This window comes from Colias philodice, chromosome 6 (genome assembly GCF_061535455.1).
Source record: "Colias philodice isolate Cphi_HAF_F1 chromosome 6, ilColPhil1 Martin Lab GWU primary, whole genome shotgun sequence".
NCBI lineage: Eukaryota > Metazoa > Arthropoda > Insecta > Lepidoptera > Pieridae > Colias > Colias philodice.
This window is the reverse complement of record NC_143091.1, coordinates 10,575,390-10,595,201: the sequence shown is the minus strand read 5'-3', so window position 1 is coordinate 10,595,201 and position 19,812 is coordinate 10,575,390. Positions and strand designations below refer to the sequence as shown.

The following is a 19,812-nucleotide window of genomic DNA, read 5'->3' as shown; positions in this document are numbered from 1 at the left end:
CCATCAAATAAATCTAGCAGGATTTTCGTTTACTACCTGAAATTTTCATTATTATATGCGGCAATCTACATGCACAGACTTATTTTGAAAAGCTTGTGTTAGCATTTGAGAGAAAGGGAAAATTATTATAAGAATACAATTATCAAATTATTCTATAATAGGTTTGTAGAGTAACTACTTTTTACTAGTATAAAGTAGTTAGTATACCCGAGCTTCATCTTTCGCTAAAGCAGATTTCCACATTACTTTTAAGAACAAATAAAAATACCAGATATCGAATGTCTTTTGTTACCATTGTTACTTTTTGTTTGGTATGCGAATGTATCAAATGTCTCTTTCAACATAATAGTCAAATTACCTTCATGCATGTGTTACCATCTGCTAATTGTTACATTTTTGTATCAATGTACTATTTCCCAGTACTTCCAATAAGCTTTCCTTGAAATAAGGATAAATACAATTCATAGGAACATTTATTTGCAGTCTGTATGACTAAACCATTACGCGGTCTATTTAAGAGTGACCTATTTACTAATAACCTAACAGCGCATTTCATTTGCATGCAGGAATTCAGGAATGAGGTCTGCAAAGAGTGAGTTGGATCACTGAATGTTTACTTCAAACTGTCCTAAAAACGAATTAAAAATAATAACTGGGATAACCAAATTGCTCTGAATCGCGTTTGTATATATTTACTAAGGAGAATACTTCTTGGCTTTCAATGCGGTTGTAATAATAAATAAATATCAATTTATTTTATAAGATTTTCGATCAACCAATTTGTGTGTCGTTCATCCTGAAATATATGTATACTTTTAAGGATTTTCTATATTATTTGAATGTAAATAATTATAAGCGCATAATATTATAGCAGTGAATTATTCCTAGGCTATTAATTCCCATTCTACATTCCTACAGAGCATCTGGGGGCACGGCAGTGCCCCCGCCAAGTCGAGCAAAAAATAAAACCGGCCAAGTGCGAGTCGGGCTCGCGCACAAAGGGTTCCGTAGCAGCAAATATAATAAATTACAGTTAAATCAACCTATCTCAAAAACTATAAGAGATACTTTGATCAAACCAAAAATCGTTGAAAGAGTTAATTAGCATGCATCACCTCTATTTTTTTTAGAATTTTATACCCCGTAGTTATAAAAATAGAGGGGGGGGGACATACTTTTTACGACTTTGAGAGCTGATATCTCAAAAACCGTTCACTTTAAGAAAAATGTTTTTTAGAAAACTTTATATCATTTTAAAAGACCTTTCCATTGATACCCCACACGGGTATGTACATCGAAAAAAAAAATTTCATCCCTCAGTTACATGTATGGGGGGCCCCACCCCCAATTCTTTTTTTTACTATTTAGTGTCATATTTTTGTAGCGGTTCATACAACACATATTCCCATCAAATTTCATCACTGTAGTACTTATAGTTTCCGAGTAAATCGGCTGTGACAGACGGACAGACGGACAGACGGACAGACGGACATGACGAAACTATAAGGGTTCCGTTTTTGCCATTTTGGCTACGGAACCCTAAAAAGCGGCACGGCCGTACCATCCTTTTCTCGAAGCAATTCGGGCCTTTTTCGACCCCCTATAATTCGGTTGTGGATAAAGCAAGAAACCTGAATCTTCAGTAACTAATCCGGCATTGTATAAACACGGAATATTTAAAATTTCAGTCAATTTGAACCAGTAGTTTAAGAATGACAACTTGTTAAAGTTTCTAAATTTTGTCACTCACTGACTCACCGATCATCAAAAGTCCAAGGCACTTCTAGCAGACTTAGAAGCTTCATATTTGGAATACATATAGAGTTTAGTGTCTTAATCATGGGAAAACTTAAATATTTTGTAATTTCGGTCCAGTTTTCCAAATACACCAACTGCATCAATAACTTTGTAATCCCATATAAATATATGGGATTACAAAGTTATTTATGCAGTTTGTTAAACTAATCAAGTCGTTAGAAGTAGATGGTATCAAAAAGAAAGGCTCTACAAAAAGAAGTGAGATCCCATCAAAAACATCCTGTAAAAAACCCAAGTCTCGCAGCTCAGTCTTTCTACCGTCAAAAGTTGTGAGATCCATGTAATACCAAGTCGGTTAATCTATTTAGTGTCTACTTGAAGGACCTTCTGTCTTAAGTTATTACATAAGTTATTATCATGCCAATATTAAAAATATTTAACGTTTTAAACAAATAGATCGACTTGGACATCGCTTGATTTGATTATTAGTATGTATCACACTACACAGCACGACGGGCCAGCGACCAACAGGAACGAGAGTTTCAATCGCGTGAGGCGCGAGAGACTAAAGAATCTAATATAATATTGTAATATTCATTTTGTTTTCATGCGATGTCCAAGTCGATCTATTTGTTTAAAACGTTAAATATTTTTAATATTGGCATGATAATAACTTATGTAATAACTTAAGACAGAAGGTCCTTCAAGTAGACACTAAATAGATTAACCGACTTGGTATTACATGGATCTCACAACTTTTGACGGTAGAAAGACTGAGCTGCGAGACTTGGGTTTTTTACAGGATGTTTTTGATGGGATAAAGCTTGTTATAAACAAATCAAGCTAGTTTATTTGATGTGAAGTGCTAACGTCTAAATATAAATACGAGTTAAATATGTGCGTTTCAATCAGCGATATAAAAACTGCTCGTAAACGCTTTTCACCTCCACATGGCCGAGATCCATCTTAAAAGTTAATGCATTTAGAATGTTATCAAAATCAATCTTAAAAATAGCTCATCAGTAAACATCAAAACAATTCAATTCCCGATGACGTCAAACTGAATGTGTGTCGAGTGAATGTCAGAAAATGATATGTATTTCTGTTCCTGTTTCGTATTATTAGTGTACTAGGTATATGAATGTTTATTTTTGGATGATATTTTATGCATTGAATTGAATTGTGAAGTATTGTCGCATGATAGTGTAATCATTTTCAATGTTTATGGTGTATTTAAAACAAAATTGTTTTTTCAGCTTGTGTTGGAATTATATAGGTAGGAATTTAAAAACTGAAGGTAACTATGAGAACTTATAATTTAGACAACACAAAGTTATTTTTTATATAAATCCAACGGACTTCAATGAACAGGATAAAAACGAACTTTTAGCACACATAAAACATAATATATTTTTAAGCTGAAAACCTACGTTCCACGTTAATATTATAATTTTTATGTATTATCGTACTACTTATACTTAGTTGGTATATGTCGAATTAAATATCCTCGTCACATACACATTCCAAGTGCTTTTAAGAAAATGTCAATCAAAATGTTGTAGGGTATATGTGGAACCAATATTGACATAAAATACTCGAAGAAATACTATTTAAATGGGACAAAATGTGATAGCTGTCAGAGCAAAAATTGTTTGTTATTTTTGTTGCAGCGAGAGTCATTAATTTTCGTTCCTGCGGAGTAAACATATGTAACTTTTCGACAATTGAATATAAAACATTTTGTTTACGGGAATAATTTTATTGTACTGCCTACATATTAAGTTTTCACATCTTTTAAATGATTTTTCCGATAAATAAAAAAATATATATAAATATTACCTTTTAATAGTCGAATGCGTAATAAAAGCCCAAGCCTAATTGACTGATTGTTTCCAATGAATATTGCCCGTACGCCATACATTTGTCGTCACAATATGTCGGGATACCTTTGACATTTCGAAATTGAATAATCACGTCACAGGAACATAAGAGAAGAGATACGATTCGCCTGATAGCGATCGCTTGCTCGTAACATGCTTAGGTTTCCAATATCAATAGAATGTGTGTGCCATACGAGCATTGGCGCCTCTGTAGTAGAATTTCTATAACATAAATAATATATCATATCACTAACACCGTCTTCTGCAAGAATGTAGTAACCCGATAGCTTCAAATGTGGCCTATTTCGAAAATACTTTTAAAGCTTTTCAGTAAATTGTTTCAAGATTTAGGATTAGCATTTTAAGACAAAGAGAAAGTGAAGTTAATACAAACAAATTTCCTCAGATTCTAGGTCAGACTAGTTCTTAAAATAGTTTGGAAAATCCAAAAGTGCACGCCTCATAATTTTTTTTTAATAATTATTTATTAATTATTAAACCACATCGAATCAGACCCTGAAAAATGAAAGTGTTCTATTCCTGAGCATACTCAAGCGTAAGAGAAATAAAAAGACTCGATTAGTAAAGTATTTCGGTCGCTATCGTGTTAACAAGAAAATCCTCCGCACATACAGACACACGGACGTCCAAGACAGAACTTTTTTAAACTGTTTTTTAACTAGTTTAAATAACAAAAATGACATCAAAAATATCATGAATGTTAAAAATAGTGTTTTTTCTTAATATGTGTGTGTATTTATTATCTTACAAGTGCAATGTATGATACATAAAGACATTTTAAGTTTGAAAAATCAGATGTTTTGCGCGAAGTGACAGTAGTACCCACCTCAACGCTTCGCTTATGAGGCGTGCAATTGGGGTTGACTGACTACATAAATAATAGATAATAAAATTCAGAGCAGCATAAAATATACCGAACTGACCCTTCGTCTTGATTTAAGATGTAAAAGGAATAACATTATTAGATTACATTTTACATGCCATCCCGAAACAACTCATGTACCTACATATTAAATTATCTAGGTATCTACTTCATATGAGAAGGTTCGTATGGAGTATCATAATCATATATTTATGTTATATTTATTCATGAATTCATTGAATGATGGACGAAACCTCTAGAATATTTGAAGAGATCACAATTATTATGAGTTGTGAACTTTGCTTCTCCTGATAAATAATTACTTACCTATATTATTTAGTATTTTAAATCACACCAAGTAGGAGATGTTTTTTGCGATATATGTATTTATCCAAATCCTAATGTTAAACATCGTATTTAAGCTCAATAACTTGACACTTTTCTTAAAAACATTCTTACACATTGAGTTGGTGCCAATTATTCCTTACATTTTGAAATATCTAAGTTTGTCGATAAATACCTCGAGATAAACTCTTATCGACCCAATTTCAGGAGAGAATAATGCCCGATCTAGATATTATTCTTAATGTCTTTTCCGATCATTCCTTTGTGTATTAAATAGGTTATGGCGCGTAAACCCGTCGTTATATGCTTCCAGTGTATTTGTCTGCACATTAGCGCTTGACAAGTTCATTATGATATGTGTATTATGAGGTATTGTATAGGTAAAGGATAGGTAATTCAATACACAGGTATTGTTAAAGGGTGGATAATACGGTTATATTTATGGAATGAGATGTTTTCTTATTCAATGACCTATATTAACTTTGACATTAGTTGGGAAGGGCTCTTCTCTTAAATAGAATCCAATGTGACTTATGTTTGTAAGTACCAACATTTTTCTGTTTTTGGTTCAGTATTCTTACGTGAAAGCTATAGAGATATAAATTTATAAAGAATAGAAAAAATTCCATCCTTTCACGCCAATCCGGTGTGGATGCCTGACCAACTCGGCCACTCCGTGACCTGCCAGAGCGATCGAATTTTTTTTATTCTTTATAAATTTATATTTATAAAGCATTTGAATGCCATAAAACCAAAAATATCAAATTCAAGCTATAGAGAGTCAAAGTTGCGGCAAGTTTCAAAGCCTTAATAGTTTATGTAACAAGACTGGCTACCAATCTGCCGCTGGTGACTGAACACAGACAAGATTGATTACACATAGCGACGTGAAACCGTAGGACTAACGATCCTATAATATTACACCACAAAATGACTGCCGACCTTGATGTGCCAAGGGGTAGAATATTTATCTTCCCAAAATATGTCTTAACAATAAATTCAACTTTTCCGAACACTTATTAAAAAATGCGATGCGGTTACGTCTTTAATAGAGAGGTGTGATTAAAACCGGCTTCTTTCGCTGTAATGGATTAAAAATAAAATAGAAAAGTATTATGAACAAGAGACAATTAATATTAACTCGACGACTATAGTACGTGTCGCAGACAAATTTATTACGCATGAATTAACTTTTTCCAAACGCCTATAATAGCCGGCTGCGACATATACAGACTAAATTAAAATTTTCTAGGCTTTCAATTCAAAATCGATCGAGTATAAAATAGAATTCTCACCTACCGTATAAGTTAATTAATTTTCTATTAATATTACCATGTATATTTTATAGGAATGGAAAAATAGAACGGTTACGGGTATTAAAGCAGTTACTCATTTTTACACCCTTACATACCCTTAAATATAAAATAGCTTACATGCTATATTTTATAACATATGCATATTTGTTCACAGTTATACGCAGACGAAGACCAGGACGTGAACCTGGTAGAGGAAGACAAGGAAACGAAACAAGACAAGCAAAGTTACGACTCCCTGGAGAAGCTGCACGGTCTGACGGTGCTTGAGGGTGATGATGAAGACATGTTCGAGGGAGATGATGACGCGGAGAGCGGGGACTGGTATCCGGATTATGATAGGAGAGAAAAGGTGAGCTATATTTATTAATATTTCATGCATAAAGTAACTTTGAATACTTTTTTCGAATATTGCGCGGACGGAGGCGTATTTTGGCACACTTACTTACACTAAGGACAAAGAGTGCAGAAAGCTACCAGTTTTTTTTAGTAACGCATAAAAAAACACTGTCATACGGGTTTGGTCGAATTTCATCAATGGCCTACCATCTAGTGCTGTTTAAATTTATATCAAGAATTAAAAAAATTCCTGGTAAAGATTCCATCAAACCTTAATAAAAAGATAGGCATTTTTGTTTACATTAAATATAGTTATCAAAGAAAAGATTTTATTTGATTTTCCAGAATGAAACCAACCAAAGTTCCTATTAATTTGTTCAGCATTTATATTTACAAAGAATCTTTTGTATTTATACTTAGAAAGCCTCGGTACCGCGAATCGGTTGAAAGCACAAAATTACATTTACTTCAACTTAGGCTTATGATTCATAAATGTAACAAACTGAAATCACAAAGGAAGTTTAACAAGAAATTTAGTGATGTATAAAAACAAAAAATCACATTTCACTCAGCGAAATTTATCGCGTTCACCCTGCTAACCTACATCACTGCTCGTAATGCTCACAGCACTCATTTTATTGGGTACTTCCATCGCTAAGCCGACGTTATTAATATAAAGTTTAAAATACTTGAGATCTAGTTAATTACAGTCGACAGGCGCTCAGCGGACTTTATTATAATTTGCGTGTGCTGACATACGATTATAACTTACGTTACTAAAACATTTTCGTGGTCATGAAAGCAGTTTAGTACCTAAAATGGGGTAACTTTTCATCAACATGAACATCGTGGGCAGTCAATTCATTTAAAATTTTTATATATTTTATACCTCAAGACGAATATTTAAAATACCAAATTAGTATACTAGGGTCTGGGTTGACCCGGGATGAAAACAACAATGACTCCACAGATAACGAGGCCTACTATAGGAAAAATAATTGTTAAAATTGGTTCATTAGGTACAGAGATTACCCACTATAACATCACAAACATTACTACTTTATTGTATAGTTAGGCTATAACGTTTTATAAAATACTAGCTTACCGCCCGCGGCTTCGCCCGCTTTGTCTAAAACCTAATAAATTATATACTAAAACCTTCCTCTTGAATCACTTTATCTATTAAAAAAGCCGCATCAAAATCCGTTGCGTAGTTTTAAAGATTTAAGCATACAAAGGGACATAGGGACAGAGAAAGCGACTTTGTTTTATACTATGTAGTGATGATGCACTATTTAAAATTTAAAACATGTAATTTGTAAAATATATCTTAAAGTAATAAATAATTTGATTGTTATTTGTTAACAGATAGGATCGACGAACATGGTGCGTCTGACTCCCGACGACTTCATGGAAGGTGTAGTCGGCGTGGACGTCGGCGGCAACCTCAACGAGATCAAACGTTTGCTCAATGAGAACCCTGAGATACAGGATATTGGTAAGTTCTGGAATCTTCGACAAATTCTTCAGCCTTTTTGGAACTTATTCCTTCATGTATATTTCATTATTGACAATGTTTGATGATGCTGTATTTTGTACTTTATCCATCAACATAAACCGCTTTCGTGTGAAAATGGCATACGTATCTATCTATATATTTAGTTTTTTTTTATACATACATAACTCATACAATTGGAGCTTTATTTTTTTTTCACTGAATTTTTATAAAAAAAAACCGGCCAAGTGCGAGTCGGGCTCGCGCACAAAGGGTTCCGTAGCAGCAAATATAATAAATTACAGTTAAATCAACCTATCTCAAAAACTATAAGAGATACTTTGATCAAACCAAAAATCGTTGAAAGAGTTAATTAGCATGCATCACCTCTATTTTTTTTAGAATTTTATACCCCGTAGTTATAAAAATAGAGGGGGGGGGACATACTTTTTACGACTTTGAGAGCTGATATCTCAAAAACCGTTCACTTTAAGAAAAATGTTTTTTAGAAAACTTTATATCATTTTAAAAGACCTTTCCATTGATACCCCACACGGGTATGTACATCGAAAAAAAAAATTTCATCCCTCAGTTACATGTATGGGGGGCCCCACCCCCAATTCTTTTTTTTACTATTTAGTGTCATATTTTTGTAGCGGTTCATACAACACATATTCCCATCAAATTTCATCACTGTAGTACTTATAGTTTCCGAGTAAATCGGCTGTGACAGACGGACAGACGGACAGACGGACAGACGGACATGACGAAACTATAAGGGTTCCGTTTTTGCCATTTTGGCTACGGAACCCTAAAAAGACGGGTTGCACTCCGGGAGTGCCGGCAGAAGTGAAAACTTGATTATTAACGTTGAGCATGTTTGATATTTTGGAATGGTATCCGTCTTACGCTTTTTCGATCAGGTCAGTTAAAAATTTTATACCCATTACAGAAAAAGTGCTCAACGCCGCTAAAGAAGTTTTCACTTCAAAAAAACAATCCTAAAGTGATTATTTATGGATTAATGCCATAAATATATTTTTTATAACATCAGCTCTGCCAACCTTACCATCCTTCACGCGTAACAAAGTCGAAGTGACAAGCAAGACACCAGACACAGAACCAGAGGAACAAAATGGCCGCGTCAAACGTCGTGTGATGCCAGACTCTCCTGCTGATGCCATCACACCGGTCAACACGCCTAAAGCTTTCGCTAAATTAGACGAAAGGTTAGTTATTTGCATTTTTTAAGCAATTATCATAGCTTTGCCAACTTTACCATACTTTACAGTTTGTACACGTAAAAAAATCGAAGTTAAAACAAGGCTCCCGATAGACACAGACAAATTTGAAAAATGGTTAGTACCTAGGTTAGGTTAGGTAGTTTATAGTTACTTGCCATATTCAAAGGAATACTTGCAATACAGTACCATACCTAGTTTTTAATTATTGGATGGATTTCGTTTAAACACCCTGTAGAATTCCTTGTTCGTTTATTGACGTGACAACGTCTTATAATTCGATAGAGCCGGCTGCACGCACGAAAAAACATGACTCATGCGGCGTTACCTCGCTCTGAGGCGTTCCATGTAAGGCTTAAAGTGCAAGCGAGAGCGCGGAACGAGCGACAAAGAAGCACAATCGGACGTTGTCACGTTCAACTATCGTCAGTAAACCGACTTTACAGACAACCAATTTTTTTTCAGGTACTAAAAAACTGAAAACCCAGATAATACTTTTAAATAAAAATACATATTATGTTTATACTTTTAATATACACAAAAATCGTATCGTATATAGGTACTAGGTAGTTATTTATGATTTCAACAAATATAACAACGATCAACTTAATAACAACATAAATATATACGTTTTACCATTGCCTACACGTTCCATTTATTGTCAGAATTTTCCACAACTTTTAATGAAAGCCCAAGCCGTGTACGATCCCTATCTATTTATAAATATTCGTAATACATATCTTATATATTACGTACAGGAATGTACCTAAACAAACACGCTAAGCCTGTTGGCGAGGATATTTGAAACCCACGGTCAAGTTACATAGAAACATAACCGCTTTGCACAGGTTTCGTCTCTTGTACCACAATACCACAGAATTGTATATTATGTTTTTCTTAGTTGTTTTAAAGATAAAATATTAGATTGAATGTGGTGTTAAATTGGTAAAATATTATATTTTTGTTCGGTCAATAGAGTCTAATAAACAAGTCGACCCTCTTTTATCATTTAATGGTCGATTATATTGTAAAAAAAATTTGGAAAATCCAAAAGTGCACGCCTCATAATTTTTTTTAATAAATATTTATTAATTATTATTTTTGTTTATTTAATAACAATTAAACCACATCGAATCAGACCCTGAAAAATGAAAGGGTTCTATTCCTGAGCATACTCAAGCGTAAGAGAAAAAAAAGACTCGATTAGTAAAGTATTTCGGTCGCTATCGTGTTAACAAGAAAAAGGATCCGCACATACAGACACACGGACGTCCAAGACAGAACTTTTTTAAACTGTTTTTTAACTAGTTTAAATAACAAAAATGACATCAAAAATATCATGAACGTTAAAAATAGTGTTTTTTCTTAATATGTGTGTGTATGTATTATCTTACAAGTGCAATGTATGATACATAAAGACATTTTAAGTTTGAAAAATCAGATGTTTTGCGCGAAGTGACAGTAGTACCCACCTCTGCTTATGAGGCGTGCAAAAGGGCATATAATTTCTATTGGTCTAATCATCTACGTGTAATGTCAGTAATAAATAAGATATTATTTTCCTCGAAATAGATATTTCTCGTATTTACGTATAGAATATAAAGAAATAAACAATTTGGTGAAATAACGAATGTGGTTCTAAGAAATACTAACAAGAATAATGTCAATAGAATAAGAATATCTTGAAATGAGAGGAAATTCTAATATCATTTCGGCCAATAGCTCTCATTAATGAATGGAAAGGTCGGCGACGGTTTTATTTATACCAATTTTGTGAATACTTGACATAATAGATGGAAATGTTTTTAATACAATTGAAATGATTTGGTATTTTCCATTCGCTGTTTTTGTACAATCAATTTAGCATTTACTTTATCGATGAATAATACATAATGAATACATTTTTGAAGGCTGAAATTGTAATCGATTACTTGTACACTAAAGATAAGTAACTTACCTATCATCACTACATAGTATGTATAACACAAAGTCGCATTCTCTGTCCCTATGTCCCTTTGTATGCTTAAATCTTTAAAACTACGCAACGGATTTTCATGCGGTTTTTTTAATAGATAGAGTGATTCAATGGGTAGGTTTTAGTATATAATTTATTAGGTTTGAGATACCGGGCGAAGCCGCGGGCGATGAGCTAGTATCGTTATAAAGTGTTAATAATTAACTTTACAAACTATATATTTCTATGAACACATTGCGCATTATTTCCCCTAACAGTAAAGTAGATGTCAAATAGTTTCGTATATTACATAACTAGCGACCCGCCCCGGCTTCGCACGGGTGCAATGCTGATACTAAATACACTACAGAAAAACTGTGAACGTTGTATAGCCGGGCGGCCGGCCGGTACCCGCATTTTTTAAATCTGTAATATCTTCGAAAATATTCACTTAAATCATACGGTGTAATGGGTCATATAGATCTATATTAAATGAACAATGTATTCAAGGTATTAAATTGGTTAAGGATTAATGCTGTATTGGTTAAAATCGCTTCGAAAATTAGCCATTATTTGTCGTAAAAAGTAAATGACAAAAAAAAGCTATTGTGGGTTATCCATAAGAGATAGACATATATGTAGTACCATCGCGGACTTTTCTGTAGACCTTTTCAATGTGTATAATACTTAGTACATTATTTTGATAAAACTCGTAGGGTTCAGCCTGTGTTTGCAATGTAAGCGGAAAAAATGTAATTTTTTACGACATCACAGAAACCTCAAAAATAACAGTACTTCTCCACTATTTAATGGATGTAATTATACATATAAACCTTCCTCTTGAATCACTCTATCTATTAAAAAAACCGCATCAAAATCCGTTGCGTAGTTTCAAAGATTTAAGCGTACAAAGGGACATAGGGACATAGGGATATAGGGACAGGGAAAGCGACTTTGTTTTATACTATGTAGTGATACATAAGCAAACTTTTGATAGTTAAAGTTTCCCATATCGCTTTTCAAAGTAATCTGAACTTGTGTTGTTGAAATATAATCATGGATAAGAACTTTAAAGTTGTGCTGTTTATTGAAAGAAAATAACATTCAACATTTAAAACTACACAATTCATTCAACATTTAAAACTACACAATTCATTCAACATTTTAAAACTACACAATTACTTTTACAATTTTCGCGCTGTAGTTTCAAACTTTTCCAATCCTTCAGACATAACAACCAATTTCAAACAAACTCTGCGTATGCATTTGTAATTCAACACATGCAAAATAAACTCATATCAATTTACGTTTAATAAAAGAGTCGGAATTCTCGATAATTATTCCGTTGAATTTAATATCAGCATTCCCGATACTCCATTCATGGCCACGTGGAAGAATGTTCGCCCAATATCAGCTTACGACTTACGACATATACTCATCCGTTAAATATCTTCTAAGAATCTGGCACTGCTTTTGGGAATGTAAAATATTTAATGTTCTATAGTCTGATAAGAATCATTATTTATTTATTTTCTACTAGAGCTTCGCCAGTGGTACATATTTCGCAATAAAAGGTATAGAGCAGGCTCCAAGGAGATGTTCGTTTGCAAAAATAGCGGACCTAAATCTGACTTCTGATATATATTGTATAGATCCTATAGACAGATGTTGCCAACCAGTTTTGTGGTCCCCCTCCCACCCCGGTAATTAAATATGGCATACAAAGAAAAGAATAAAAATTTCCAAAACATGACGTGTGGGGTATCAAATGAAAGAGCTTATTGAGTAGATCACGAATATATAGCATACTATAACATTTCTTACACTTTCTCTAAGATTTTTTAGAAAATTTACGAAAATGCTCCATTTTTGAGTTAACTTTAAACCACTATAGATTGAAAACTCATGAATATATTTTTTAAATTATTATTTTAAATAATTAACAATAGTCCATTGTTTATGATTCAATAGTTCCTACAGTGAAATAGTTGCATGGGGGAGTGGGGGGAGCATTCAAAGATGGCGAGTATATTTTCAATAGGATGTCTGGGATCTATACAATATATATCAGAAGTCAGATTTAGGTCCGCTATTTTTGCAAACGAAACTCCACTGAAAGTCCGGTCTAGTAGCCGATGTCCTTTCTCGGGTGTCAAAATATCTACATACCAAATTTCATGCAAATTGGTTCAGTAGTTTAGGCGTGATTGAGTAACAGACAGACAGACAGAGTTACTTTCGCATTTATAATATTAGTATGGATGTACGAATACGGTAATATGGATTACAAATTCCGCCCACGGCTTCGCGAAGGAAATTCTCATGGGAAGATGTTTCACAAAAAGCTTAAGTCACTCTTTCATCACCATTCACCAGACTCAAACGTCGTATCATGAAATCGCTTCATTGTGACGTGAAAGAAGGCTAAATAAATAAAACTACTATTGCATTTGTTATATAATATATTAGTAAGGAATAGGTACCTACAAAAATACAAACTTCCCGTAGATAGAAAGCTTATCATTACTTTCAACATAATAATTAATAAGGTCTATTTTATTGCCCGACATGTAATAAGTCAATAACTCAATAGGTAGCCATGTATAAAAATTAAAGACAATAAATATAAGTAGGTACTATGCTTCAAAAAATATAAGAAAAAACGTTGTGTAACTATTTTGCTTAAAATTATAATTAGGGCAACTGTCAGTTGCCCTGGTTCATTGTGAATTTTTAAAAGTTCAAACAGGATTTTCCTTAAGTTTCGAACCCCTCTAAAAGTAACTTTTATCTAATAATACTTTATCTTCTTTAGAAATCTGGCAACAAATTGTAAAACATGTCTTATCATAATTGGATGGAAAATTTCACAAAAGATATTCGTGGAAAGAGGCTCTTGAGAACGAATAATAATGTCTAGTTATTTTCCGATCTTAATTTAATTACTTTTCATGTAAGGCTTTCTTATAAAATCGTGTTATTTTATCTTAAATTATATTTTCAGGCGTAAAACGAAGAAATACACCCCGCAGACAGAAGCTATCACTCCGTCCTTACACACCGTATCTAGAACCGTAAGGGATAGTGCTGGGGAGGTAAGGAAATCTATTGTTCATATACATTTCTATTAGAAATATACTTTATTGTTCAGATAATAATTGCTTCAAAATTTTATTATCAACTAGCAGTCCGCCCCGGCTAGGCTTCGCCCGTGGTACATATTTCGCAATAAAAGGTAGCCTATGTTCTTTCTCAGGGTCTAAAGGTTATCTGTGCCAAACATCAAAATCGCTCCAGTAGTTTGTGCGTGAAAACCATACATACATACATACATACATATATACAAACAAACCTTTCCTCTTTATAATCTTCTTATATATAAAAATGAATCGCAAAATGTGTTGGTAAGCGCATAACTCGAGAACGGCTGAACCGATTTCGATAATTCTTTTTTTATATTATTCCTTGAAGTACGAGGATGGTTCTTATGTAGAGAAAACGTAAACATGTACCACGGGCGAAGCCGGGGCGGACCGCTAGTATTAGTATAGATAAATAACGCGAAAAGATTAATATTGATACTAGCTTAGATTAGTCGTACTTTGTGAGCTCATACTCATTGCATACAGCACAAAATTTTGCTGAAAATCAAATCCATAGTTAACGATGCTTTAAAGGACTTACAAACAAACATTATTTTTACGTGTAAGTATAGAAAATTTGAAACGATTACAAATATTTACTTATGGTTTAGCTTCTCCAACAGACGGGTGGGTGTAAAATAAATCTTTACTCTACCTCTTTTTATTGTGGGTAACCGACACTTCCTTATTTGACAAGCGGATATTTTCCATGAAAATGTACATTTCTTTTTTTTTTCACGATAGTTGTGAAATCTCACTTTCATTGAATTTTCTTAGAGTATATACATACCTACTTATATCCAGGCATTTATTACGAGTTGTACTTTAATTTTGTTTCAAGCACAAGTTACTTACAAGCACAAGCAAAAGTTACTTATTTAGTTAAGTATGTGTCCATCGCTGAGAAGAATTTTTTGTTCAGCACTTATTACAAGAATTTTCAGAAAGCCGTATCGCGGAATTTGAACACTATTGAATTTAAATAGAGCTTGATTTTTAAGGGAATAATCGAGATATGTATACATTCTTTCCGGGAACAAAAGTATAACATAATTTTAAATGATAATCAAATAACGTGCAAACTAGTTTTGCTAAAATACATAGCTAGGTTTACTCTATAATATGTGAAGGCTTATGCTTTATTACGATTTAGAGACCACCCCGCTGGGTAAGTCAGATTTATAGACAATTTGTAGGACAACTGCTGTGTGAAGACATAAACACAAATATGTGGTACAGTGAATGGACTGGACTAACCTCATTCTGTAAAGAATGTGACTAATTAAATTATGCACAGATTGAAAAAAATAATAAGCATTTGCATTTGCCTGTATGGATTTAGAATCAACAAACTTTAGTATAAACTTCTGTTCGAAATATTTTATTAGTTGAGGGTAGAATCTTTCTTAATTTATTTTTACTCTTACGTTTTATGTTTATTGAAAGATCGATAGAAGTAATATAATGCAGTGAATAAAAATAGATAGTAACTTGATATAATGATAAGACACTTTCTACCAGATTCCTCTGCGCGAAAATAAAAAAAATTGAAATGTGAAATTGTTAACAGGAAGATGGTCAAAGGCGACCTTTCATAGCGGCGCATTTCCATGGCAACACATCGCATCTTAACACGGAAATACATGAACATTTCAAAGGTAAATATTTCATGTTTTATTTCATGTTATTTTTATTTTATGTATGAGAATTTCTTATTCGCATTAAGTTCTGTTTCAGTAAATTTATTTATCTACATATTTATTTCAGGTAACAGATAATAAATGTTACAGACCATAGAATGTCCACTTTACAGACATACTTACATATAAAAATTTATAACTAAAGAATCTACTTAAAGAAAGAAATAAAATTACTTTTTAAATGGTAACGTCATTAAATTTTTATTAGTCTTTTAATCTCTGATGTACAACAGCTACAAACTAACATAATTTAAAGTAGGTGTCTTTAAATTTGAAGATATGTTATGTTTATTTTATAACTAAGAATAAATAAAATCAGTGCTACGTGAAATTTTGTGCTATTAAGTTTGCTCATGAGAAATAATAAATTTGGTTTCGTTGTATGCAAAGTATTGATCACCAAGTTCGGAGGTTATACACGACGCTAATGGCTTTGGCAGGCAGAACGCGTACTTAGCGCCGTGAAATAGCGCTTTATGGCTTTGACACAGCATGAGTACTGCGTATGTACGCGGCGTGAAGGCGCTATAAACCTGACGCCTGACTATACTGCCAAACAGACTGCCAGCGCTAGGCGTACGGAATAGCACCCCCCACTCCAACCGACACAGCGATGCGATGCTATGCAATAGCTTTACCGCGGCAGTCCTTGAGTGCCACACGTATTGAAGTGAAACTTCTTTATCGGGGTTGGATAAAAAAAATATTATAACATTTTTTCGTTATGCGTGACATTTTTCCGTTACGCGCCATCTTTACCTTATCCCTACCACGCGTGATTCGACGTATTTCTATAAAATTGTATATAGTAAATTATTTTTTGAAAAATAAGGTCATAAAGAAATTTCACTTCTTACGTGTGTACACTAGTACACGCACACATTTTTAAAGTGAAAACTTCTTTAGCGGCGTTGGGTATAAAATCTAAAACTCGCGTCAGGACATGTGGCCTGATCGAAAAAGCGTAAGACGGATGTAATATCAAACATGCTGAACGTTAATAATCAAGTTTTCACTTCTGCCGGCACTCCCGGAGTGCAACCCGTCTTTTTTTAAATTGTTATACACAAATGACATATAAATACCCCAGGTAACGGTCTGGTCCGCGTGTCGCACGGCGCCCCGCACGACGTGTGGTACCCCGCGCCGTGGACGGCCGCGTCCCCGCACCCGCGCCCCACGCTCACCCGCTCGGGACACGTGCACGTGCACCACACCGGCGTCTACCTCGTCTATGTGCAGGTGAGTGCGATGCTGTATTGTGGGTGCTTTCATATCTATTGTTGCTGGTTGACGCAATTGGGCCACTGACCACAGGCCATCAACGGCCACTTGACATTTTTTTTTCATACACATGTATATTTTGTAAAGACGCACCCGCACACGTGTGACGACCATTCATTAAAGAATCTTTATTTTTGACGTGACAACGTCTTATAATTCGATAGCCGGCTGTACGCACGAAAAAACATGACTCATGCGGCGTTACCTCGCTCTGAGGCGTTCCATGTAAGGCTTGAAGCGCAATCGAGAGCGCGGAACGAGCGACAAAGAAGCACAATAGGCCGTTGTCACGTTCAACTATCGTCAGTAAACCGACTTTACAGACAACCAATTTTTTTTTTTTTTGATATATTTTTCTAACTTATATAATTAAATGTATTTTTTTCTATCTTTGAAAATTTGTCTAAAAATAAATCACACATGTCAAATTTACTTTTTATACGGTGAAATCTTAAGAAATTATCTACAAGCTTTAATTTTCAATTAACAATTTCAAACTAAACCTTAACCAAAAAACTTGTACTTCCAGATCTACTACCTAGACAGCCACGACATAATATCCTGGGTGCTCCACCGCACCAACCCGTACACAGAGGGTCGTGACACCCTTCTCCAATGTGCCCAAACCTCTCACTCGAACGAACCGACAGACAGACCGAACTCGTGCTTCTCAGCATCAGCCCTGTTCCTTAGAGCCGGGGACAGACTAGCGGTCAGGAATACGGGGGGAGATAGACATTCGCTCATGCAACCGGAAAAAAGCTTTATAGGGCTCGTCAAATTGGCCGATGCGGATGAACCGATACAAGAATTGTAGGATATATTTGAATTGAACTTTGTTACGACTACGAAGATAATAGATATTTATTTCAAACTAGCGGTCCGCCCCGGCTTCGCCCGTGGTACATATTTACGTTTTCTCTACATAAAAACCATCCTCGTACTTCAAGGAATATAATAAAAAAAGAATTATCGAAATCGGTTCAGCCGTTCTCGAGTTATGCGCTTACCAACACATTTTGCTATTCATTTTTATATATAAGATTGTTAGCAAGCCATGTGTAGCAGATTTTAAAGGACGTTCGAACGATTGCAGAAATCGAAATGTTGATGAATATTGAAATGTTGTCCATGAGGTTAATTATAAGCTCTGGCAATCGTAACTGAAAATCAGAATTAAAATAAAAAAAGACGTGTGGCACTCGGGGACTGCCGCGGTAAAGCTATTGCATGCTATGCCTTCAAGCCACTCCTCCGCGCCCGTCGGAGTGGGGAGCGTGAGGTTTTTTCGTTACGCAATTTCTGGATTCGGTCCCCGCGCTCAAGGCCCGCGATAGAAGCTATGCAATAGCTTAAAAAAATAATGGATATGTTAACGTCTACTTTATTGTCTGCTTACACATTGAGTGCATTTAAATGTAAATAAAAAAATTAAACAGTAAAAATCACCACGGAGTAAAATTTTTCTTATCCAAAAAATTTCAAGAGTGAACTTTTGTACCTTTAATATATACTCTAAGCCGTAGCGATAAGGACTACTTTAGCTTATGATCATGATTTTGTAGTATAGAAATAGAGCCTACGTGATTATCATAATGTATAGTCAAAGTGTGCCATTTTTAATAGAACAAATTCATAAATTAACAAATAAAGTGATGTGTGGCTTGCCAATCTAAAATTTTACTGAAATAACCCATAATTTTGTATTGTTGAAAATTATATATTTTTCAATATTTTATATGGTAACGAAAGATCTGTAATGCCATTGATAATATTAGTACATATTAATGTTAATATTAAATTATAATTTATTGTAATTGTATTATGTATATTTTAACTTTACCCTCTAAGATCTAAAACGCAATCAAGCATTGTGAGTTATTAAAATAAATGATTTTTTAAAATGATATTTTATTTTTTACTTAAATATTATCTGTTATACCCAAAACTTCAAAGGTCGTTGTACTTTTTAAAGAAAAATAAAGAAAATATAGAAGTCAACATAAAACGGAGCTTAAAGCTGGCGTCTTCGCCTGTGTTTAAAACTATACATTAGGTACAATTTATAGGTACGACGTGACAGTGGTATAATCTGTCTACGTAGAAGTTTTAGTTTAACACCAAACACCACCATATTCATGCCAATTTTCGCATTTATGCCTAATACTGTGAACGTTGTGAAAATAAAAAATACGAAGAGTTACGTTTAATAGGATAAGTAATATAGAGCCGAAATCTGTCTAAAAATGACTCAAATCGGCTCTATGGCGGCCAAAATCTAATAAAACCGCTTCAAATGAATATCATCGCCGTATCAGAAAAAGTAAACACACCTAGATTTAATAAGCAAAACTAGAATCGAACAAATGTAATCTATCTAGAAATTATCCTAGATTCAATCTAGAATAGCAATTGATGTTCGCTGAAGCGCGAATAGGCCTCGAAATCAATCGCGTTTTGCCTAATTCATTCAGAAC

At 34.0% G+C, this 19,812-nt stretch overlaps 1 protein-coding gene across 1 annotated transcript in view; it reads left to right on the top strand.

Moving 5' to 3' along the window:
- Positions 1-18,206, top strand: part of egr (TNF superfamily member 12 eiger) — a 36,390-nt gene extending 18,184 nt beyond the window's left edge. The window contains exons 2-8 of the mRNA XM_089696808.1: positions 6,337-6,531; positions 7,887-8,016; positions 9,068-9,242; positions 14,213-14,303; positions 15,922-16,009; positions 17,142-17,293; positions 17,865-18,206. Coding sequence (XP_089552934.1) covers positions 6,337-6,531; positions 7,887-8,016; positions 9,068-9,242; positions 14,213-14,303; positions 15,922-16,009; positions 17,142-17,293; positions 17,865-18,152 — 1,119 coding nt within the window. The 3' untranslated portion in view covers positions 18,153-18,206. The remainder of the gene's footprint in view (positions 1-6,336; positions 6,532-7,886; positions 8,017-9,067; positions 9,243-14,212; positions 14,304-15,921; positions 16,010-17,141; positions 17,294-17,864) is intronic.
- Positions 18,207-19,812: the final 1,606 nt, after the last annotated feature.